Source organism: Alnus glutinosa, chromosome 1 (assembly GCF_958979055.1).
Source record: "Alnus glutinosa chromosome 1, dhAlnGlut1.1, whole genome shotgun sequence".
Taxonomy (NCBI): Eukaryota; Viridiplantae; Streptophyta; class Magnoliopsida; order Fagales; family Betulaceae; genus Alnus; species Alnus glutinosa.
In genome coordinates, this window is record NC_084886.1 from 1752607 (window position 1) to 1761871 (window position 9265).

At 34.2% G+C, this 9265-nt stretch overlaps 1 protein-coding gene across 1 annotated transcript; it reads left to right on the top strand.

Annotated features, from left to right (window-relative positions):
- The first annotated feature begins 7379 nt into the window (after positions 1–7379).
- LOC133858372 (uncharacterized) lies at positions 7380–8518 on the top strand. The gene is made up of 2 exons (XM_062293830.1): positions 7380–7447; positions 7522–8518. Exons 1-2 carry the CDS (start codon positions 7380–7382, stop codon positions 8516–8518), a joined length of 1065 nt encoding a protein of 354 aa, XP_062149814.1.
- The last annotated feature ends 747 nt before the right edge of the window (positions 8519–9265 follow it).

Here is a 9265-nt window from a genome sequence, read left to right on the forward strand (position 1 = left end):
TCTGTTTTCATTTTTTGTTCTTATTTTATGTTATAATTTATATGCTATTGTTTATTTTTGTGCTAAAAGTTTTTTTTTTTTTTTTATATATATATGTGAAGGATGATCAAAAGAAAAAAAAAATCCTCATTTTGACCAGAGTTCTTCCTATACCTATTAATTTCATTAAAACTAGGAAAAGTATACAAAAAATACAATTCTTATGTTTTCAATTTTTTTCCTTATTTTTTTTTTTCTAAATGTAGTTTATTTTATGTTATATATGCGAAATACGGTCAAAAGAAAAAAATTTATATTTGACAGGACTTTTTTTTATACATATGAATTTCATTAGAATTGGAAAAAGTATACAAAAAAAGATAGTACATTCTTTTCTTTTATTATCATTTTACATTTTTTGCTTATATGTAGTTAGTAGTGAGTAGGATTTTTCATTATTTACTAACTCAGATAAAAGAAATATAAAAAAGAATAATAAAAATGTCAAAAAAATAAGTCGGTCTTTGGCTTTTTGAATATAATACCATTTCATATTAATTAAATATTAAACCCTAAACAAATATCTTTTAAAAAAAATATATCCTTGCATTCTATCAGGCATAGAACTTCTCTCTAATAATGTCCGAGGAAACGTTGATAAAAAGTGTTTCTATGAGTGCTTTTGTATACTCATATTATCTTCTTCCGTTTCAATGGTTTTTTTTTTTTTTTGGATGAATAAATGTTTTAAAAAGCCCAGACTCAAAATGTTTACAAACACTCTAGAAAACTGGAAACAAGCTACTGACTAGAGTAGCATCAAAACAAAACAGCCAAAGCCAACCACAAACGAGTCAGCAAAGGCTACAACACTTAACAAGAAACAACACATCAAAACATCCAACATAACCTCAGCTGAGTTAAAAATGGTTATACTAAAGACAGCATTAACCAAACAACAGCAGCAGTAAACCAGCAAAGTTGCTAGCTTCAAACCACAGTAACTGTAGTAACTTCTACTAAACATCTTCGGCAAAACCCACCTCAACAAGGAAGGCTAACTAAGAAGAACAGTAGAACCCCAACAATGGGGAAGCAGAGACAAGGGCAGAGACCAAAAACCTGCAGTTCTCACCCAATTGCTGCAAACTCCAAACCTCAACTAAATGAGGATACCAAACAACAGCAGCAGCAAGCAGCAAAGCTGCAAGCTTCAAACCTCAATACCCAGCAAGCACTTGCTGCAATCTCCAAACCTCAACTAAATGAGGATACCGACATAGCATCTTGGTTGAACAACGAGCAAGAAGTCTCAAACGCACATCTTTTTTCACCTCGAGCACTATAGAATCTTCTGAGCTAAGAATATTACCATGAAGCAGAGCATTACGGTGCCTCCATAAGTGATAAACCGAAGCTCCAAGACATAGTTTACAAATAATGGCAATCAAGCTTCTACCTCTCAAATGATAATTACACCAATTAACAAGAGAGTCCCACTCAATAGGAGGATCCCAAATCAAACAATCCTCCATAACCCTCCTCTAGATGTGCCTACTAAAGCTGCAGCTGAAAAACAAATGCTTTTGGTTCTCTTGACAAGCAAAACATAACAGGCACAAAGTAGAACCCAAATAGCCCCAATAGCATATCCTCTTCTTAGTTACTAGTGCATTTTTGAACACCAATCAAAGGAAGAATGCTTGTTTAGGAATCGCTCAAGAGAACCAAACAAATTGATGCTAGCTAACTTTAGGAAGTTTATTTCTTAGCAACTCCCAAGTCTGTGCACTAGAATACTTTCCAAAAGAAGATTTCCAAATCGATAGATCTACACCACCAATAGGAATCTCATGTAATCTGCTCTGTATTAGGACCAAATGATCAAATATGGCACTAGGCCAGAACCATTCTCCATCCCTGATAATGGAAGATACTCAGAGTCTTATGTTTCTGCTAGCATCATTTATGACACGATATCCAAACTTGTCAAAAAGACAGCCCTTTGGATGCCAATTATCATGCCTTAAGAAAATTTTGCTTCCATCCTCCACTTTAAAACTCAGAAATTGTTTAGCAACATTCCTAAGTTTTAAAAGTTTCTTCCAACTCCATAAACCACTTTGGGGAATAAATGCCCGCCAGAAACTATCCTCTTTCAACAGATTTTTTTCAACCCAAGCCACCCATAATTATCCGGACCTAGCAAACAAAGTCCAAATGTGATGAAGCATGCAAGCTTGATTCCAAATATCCAATTTTTTTATACCCAGGCCACCTTCCTTATTAGGAGTGCAAATCTTATCCCATGACACCTTAGCATTAGCTATAGAATCCTTCCCACTCCAAAGAAACCTGTTAAGTTTTTGCTCAATCAACTTAACCACTTTCTTTGGAAGAATAAAGACCCTAGACCAGAAAACATGGAAGCTACATAAGATAGAAGAGATCAGCTACAACCTATCAACAAATGAAAGATTTTTCACTAACTAGGAATTAATCCTAGTAATAATCTTATTCGCCAGAATATCACAATCCACAACCGACAATCTTTTAGTTATCAGTGGCACTCCAAGGTAACGAACAAGGAGGTTTCCCTCACTCATTTGTAAGAGGTTTAGGACATTCTGCTTACCCCTGTTTGTCAAACCAGCACAAAATACAAGACTCTTGTCAGGGTTAGTTTTCAAGCCCGAGAAACCCTCAAATTCAGCAAGAACTCCTTTAATAGCTTGAATAGAATCCATCTTAGCAACTGAAAAGATCAAAAGATCATCAGCAAAACATAAGTGTGTAAGCTGAAGAGAGTGACATCTCGGATTCTGCCGTTTCAATGTTAGAAATCTCATATTCTTCAAACAATCATAAAGATATATACAAAAAAGTGGTTTTTAACTTTTTTTAATCTTTTGGTTCTTAAATTAAATGTAGCATTCTAACATAACAACTCAATTTTTATGGTTTTTTTTTTTTTAAACTACTTCATACATTATCTATTACTTTTAAAACATAAGTACATGACACAGTTTAAATTTGTAAAAACCTACGCATGATGCGGATTATATGCTAGTTGACGTATATAATACTCTAAAAGAAATTATATATATATATATATATATATATATATTTATATATATAAAGCACAGAATGGACCAAAGAATTAAAAACCCAATGGTTTCTTGATTCTCAAACCAAACCAAAAACAAAATTGTCTGGTAGCCTAACCTAGTTTCGTCAAATTAAACAGAGTGCCAGTGGTGCAAGTACTAACAAAAACCAACAGCTAACACTAGTATAGGTGGACGTGGTTAGGGGTGATTTAAATATTGACAAGGATCGACAAAACCCCAACAGGTTACCAAAGCAACGGTGGAATGAAACAAGAACATCAACAAATAAATAAATAAATAAAAACCCAAAATATAAAATACTTTAAAAATGCTTAAAATTACTTTAATTTTTATGCTATAATTTAACTGTACAATAAAAAGGAATATTTTTATAGTTAAATAAGGTCATGAATACTATAATTACATAATAAATATGTATCTTACGAGAATTATAACAATTACATAATCAATATGTAACATATCAAAATTATGAAAAATAATGCATGAGAGTTACAAATGGAATTTAAAATTGTACATTGTCTTCATATGTTTCAAACATCTGTTTGTTATATTTATTTATTTGTAGGCAGCACCCAAGTTAAATTTTTCTAACTTAGTGTATAGGGTATCGATGTGCCTCTATTTACTGTATTTACCTTCGGACTTCTTCAGATTAATGCATGGAAGCTCTGGTTATTTTGTTAAAAAAAAAAAAACAAATACATGGTTCATCTAGGGCTTTTACAAGTATGGGGCATTTAGAGTTCACATTTAAACATAGCCAGAGAATTCTCCTCCCCTCTCACCAGTATTGCTCATAAAAAAAGGAAAAAAAAAAAAAAAAAAAAAAAAAAAAAAAAAAAAAAAAAAAAAAAAAAAAAAAAAAGAAGAAGAAGAAGAAGAAAGCCTAGAGAATGAGGATTAATAGCCTAGTCATATTCATATTGTTTGTCAAAATTTGAAAGATGCACTATTCAAATTTGGAAGAGAGGCTCCTACAAATAAACGCTACTACATACAATTCGAAGATATCAAGCCAACAAAATAATCATCAACACCCGATACAATATTTGTTTATGAACAAAATAATCATCCACACGGTACAATAACTGTTATTCACGTAGTCTCAAGTCCAACAAGTCCCATGTCGACTGATCTTCTGAAAGCAAACCCTTATCAATCCTTACCGGTAGACTTGGATTGTATTTGTTTACTCAAAACATGTTCCTAGCTCTTTTGTGTGCAGTCCGCCACCAAGGAGCTTGGGGGCCTAGCCCCAAAGTTCTCCCAAAAAAAAAAAAAAAAAAAAATTGTTAAAAAAATATAATAAATAAATTTTATCCTTAATAATTTTTTATTTATTTATTTTTTTTTTTTTCTAATTTTAGTCCTCCAATTATTATTATTTTTTATTTTATTTTTTCAATTTGACCCTAAGTTGGGGAGGCCGGCTCTGCCCAGCAATCATAACACGTTGATCATTTGGCTTGGATATTCTCCTTCCAAGTTATCTTGAGTAAAACTTAGAGCTTTACCGTACAACGAAGATACAGAAAGAAGTTGGTTTGGGAGACGGTGGAGGCGTGGAGTAGATATAGGGGAAAAAAAACGAGAGAAAACAAAATATTGCTAATTAACCTAAACTAAACGAGTCCCTCCCCTGGTTTTTGCCTCTCCCCCTTCTTTTAGTCCCCCACCTCTGTTATGCAGCCACACAGATCTCTCTCCGAGCCGTCCACTCTTTCTTTTCCCACAGTACGTGGAGCCTCACTCTAATGTTTGCTGCAAGTATTTCCTGGTAATTGCAGTGTCAAATTTCTTATTGTCTTCATACAACTCGTTGTATTGTCGTTACTTTTCTGTTAATTGCTTTGGAATTTATTTGGGACATGATCAGTTTGCTAGCTGATGTTTCGAGATATGTCAAAAATTTTAACTTCGGTTGTTAATCGCTCTGCGCGCGGACCACAACGATCGAGAAAGATCCCTTGGTTTTGAGTTATAAGTGCATAAATTTCTTTTACTCTCACATCTCTCTCTCTCCTCTCCCTCTCAAGACCAACGATGGAACCTGCAGGTATTTTTAGCCTCTCTCTCGTCTTCTCTCTGATCACCGTTTCATCTCCCTCCTCATGCTTTCAACGCATCACCCATGAGCTTTCTAGCTGCTTGACCTTGAATCTCAACCTTCCAAAGTTTGAAACCACAATCTCAACCGTCCTTATACCCAATAGCAAAAACCTCAAACTTCATAAGGAAAAGAGAGAGAGAGAGAGAGAGAGAGAAGGGCTGGGTCTGGAATTTATTCTTTTTATTTTTGTTTGGCGCGGAGGAAGAAGAGAGCGACAGTGAAGAAAGAGGGAGAGAAAATATAATTTTTTTGTAAAAAAAAAACATTTATGGTGTGAACAGTAAATAAGTTGAATTGTGTTGATTCTAGAAGCAAAAACTATAAATTAGCTATTCTGCTAGAGAGGAAAAAAAGGTAAAAAAAAAAAGTTAAATTCGATTTTTACGAGGGATTTGGTTATACGTTGGAGATCCTCTGCAAGCGGCTAATGTTTATGAGCTTTACCTAATAGCATCTCCAGCAGAGCAGAATGGGTAAATGACTAATTATAGTCAAATTATTTTTGTCTCAAGCAAAATAACTACTTTACAATTTTTTCTTATAGCTATAAAGTTAGCGTTACAAAAAGTTTTTGTCCCACACAAAAAACTAAAAAAGAGCATCATAAAGAATTGAGTGGAATGTACGTGTATAAAAAAATGAGTAGTTAAGGTAGAAATTTATAGTTTTTTAATAGCTATTTTGGCTACTAAGATGCTCCCACTGACATATAAGATTAGAGCCGGCTCGATACAGTTTGAGGCCTAAGACAACAAGTTTAAGTGAGGCATCTTCTTTATTTTTAAATATCAATTAAATAATATTTATTTTATTATTAATTTTATATTTTATATTTAAAAATTATTTTTCTCGCTTTTTAGAATGCAAAATTACGGATTAAGTTTTTCTAACATTTCATTTTGGTAATTATTAATTAATGTATGTGATTGATTGAATTTTTGGTAACTTTCTTTTTTTTTTGGGTCACTGATTAGCTATGGAATGATTTTGATGCCTTGAATTATGAGTTGTTAGAAAATAATGAAAGTGTCGAACAAGATGAGTTTAATTATAATTGAATTGACTGAAATATTTTGAAAACTTTCCATCTTCTTAGCATTTTTTTTTTCCTCGTTTTATTTTTAATGTTGGAGTACTTGTGTAGCATAATTTATATCTTTTTAAGATTTGGAATAAATTAAATATTATTAGCATTGAATGTTAAAGCAATCTATGCCTTTTGCAAATGATCTAATTGGTAGTTGAGATCAAAATTTATTGTTGTCATTTAAATTCTGATTGAAATTTTGGCATTTTAATGCTCATCACAAAGTCCAAAAAACTCTACTCACAACATATTTGATATTATTACTATTTTCATTCCCTTCATTATTTCCAATAATAGAACGTTTAAAGTTGGAAAATGGGTTTTATTTAAGAATGTTTTTAATATTATTTGATTCTCTTATTTAATAGTATCAATTTTTTAAAACTTATTTCAATAATGGAAAGTTGGAGAATTAAATGATATTAATGTCTTTTTAATTGCTTATTACTATAATTAGGGGCTTAATTAAAAAATAATGACTACAATTAAGCTTTCATATATATATATATAAATCGTTATTAATATTCATATAATTGGGGGCTTTAGGCAATAGCCTAATTTTTTATAAGGTAGAGCCGGCGGTATATAAGGTTGAGAATTTCTTGCCTTGAGTGTTCATGTGATCATAATAATTTCAATCATATTAGTTAGCCGGACAAGGCATGTTTAGCGTGGGAAAGGATTCATTCGATGTTGTTATTTTCCTCGATGTCGTTGTGGGAATGATTCGTTCCTATGCACGGGTGCCTCACTCTTGAAGTTGTGTTGTTTGTGGGGTTTGAACATAGATCTTGCGAGCGACTTTTGGTTATAACCCCTGAATCTGATATGTATTTGGTTCCTTTTGGAGCAGGTGGATCTCTGTTAACACTCAAGCCTGCAGTGAATTCCAGCTGGTATTTGGATCCCTTCCTCTTTCTCTCTAAAGATATTCATTCAGAGTTTTGCCATTGTTGGAGTTGTTCATTACAGTTTAACACATCGAGTTATACATTTTACAGACTATCATTTTCCTTCGAATCCGATTCATTTAAACTTACACCGGGTCTTTCTCATGTAGTAATATACTAATATGAGTCTCCTTGGTTTTCAACTCATTCGCTTGTCCATTAGATCAAGGACTGGAGCTACTACAGCCAGGTGAATTGGTTTATGATATATTTGTAGCGAGCGATGGATGGGGCGGGGTTTTAATCTGCTACTTGGGCCTCCAGAAGTCCCTCGTGGAGCACTGGTCGTTTTAGCAAAGAAAGCAGAGAGGATTTCTACACAGCAGCTATATGGCTCCACCGATACCACCCTGAAACATTAGCATACAACGTGGGGGCATTTTCCAAATTCGGGTGTTTAAAAGACTTGCTGGAAATTCTCTACCTGATTCTCAATGGGCCACAAGTTCGGCACAACCAAATTATGGAGAGGGATAGGGTTATGAGAGACGGACAGAGAAGATTTACGGCAAAGAGAATAATGCAAAGAGACCTACTCCATATATTGATGCTGAAGAAAATGAATTCTAAAGAAATACAGATAAGGATGAGAGAGCAAGAAAAGAGAATAAAGTCTAAAGTAATGCAGAAAAGAAGGGTCACACATTTGAGAAATGAGAAAAGAATTATGACGTCAAAGAATGAGAAAAGAATTATGATGGCAAAGAAGGTCACTGAGAGTTACAACTACGATCCAAAATACCGTTTCTTACACGACCAGATTTCCAGTCTTTTTGCAAAGCTACTTAAGGCCGACCTTGAGTACTTGATTTCTGGGCAGCTAACAAAAATCAGTTTGGCTTCAAAATGGTGCCCTTCTCTTGACTCATCTTATGACCGTTCAACTTTACTTTGTGAGAGTGTTGCAAGGAAACTTCTTCCACGTGAATCTTGTCCTGAATACAGAGGGCTGGATGAGTCCCATTATATTTACAGAGTTCGAAATCGATTACGGAAAGAAGTTTTGGTCCCGCTTCGTAGAGCCCTAGAGTTGCCAGAAATTTACATGAGTGCGGAGCAGTGGAACTTGGTTCGATATGATCGGATTGCATCTAATGCCATGAGAACTTACAAGGGATTGTTTTATAAACACGATCGCGATGGGTTTTTGCAACTCCTTCAGAATGTGCAGTACCCTAAAATGCCAAAAACCACTACCAAAGAATTGCTCCCTGATGAGATATTAAGTCTCTTATTAGGTTGTGATAGTGGTCGATCATGAAGTTGCTGAATTGCAATGGAAAAGAATGATTGATACCTACTCGAGCAAAGGAAAGTTTGTAAACTGCATTTCAATCATTGATGCTTCCCTAGTTCATGGGGGATACGAATGTACAGAAAGATTCTGCCTCGCATTTGCATTGATGCATGACATCTGAACTCTGTGCAAGCCCATGGAGGGGAAAGGTCTTGACATACAGTACTATTAATAATCATGAGTTTGTAAACATTGAAGGAGATGATCTTGGATCAAGGATAAGTTTTTTGAGATGTCTACCAATGTGTGATTACCCGGAGCTCATACGGTTGTTGGATAAAATTTTGGAAACTGCAAAGATTTGAAGTTGAGTAAGGAGAATATGATTGAAAGAATTTTCGTGTTTGATCATAGTGTCCCTCATCGTTGTTTTATCGGTTGGCGAGAGAATTATGGGAAAATGCGTGAAAAGTGTGAGAGGAATGGGTACGTGATGCCAAAGATTGTGTACTGGTATTATCACGCATGGGATACATCGATAGAACCGTGTGAAGTCTCCGACGGTGGCATAACTGGAATAATAGCATCAGAAGCAAGTTTTAGAAATTTCGTCGAGACCAACGGGACCTTGAGTCCAATGGCTGTGATGGAAATGAAGATATCTAGTGAAGATTACTTGAAACTTGTGGTGCGTGATTAGGTTTTATATTCTTCAAGTTTTTCCTATTTTCTCTGGTAAACTTTCACCTTAATTAAGGGTATGATTAATTT

What these genes read in the sequence shown, in the direction of transcription:
- LOC133858372 (XM_062293830.1), top strand. Translation starts at nt 7,380, where the DNA reads ATGAGTCTCCTTGGTTTTCAACTCATTCGCTTGTCCATTAGATCAAGG. An exon ending in ACTGGAGCTACTACAGCCAG is followed by an intron (nt 7,448 to 7,521) that starts GTGAATTGGTTT and finishes TTGGGCCTCCAG; the next exon opens with AAGTCCCTCGTGGAGCACTG.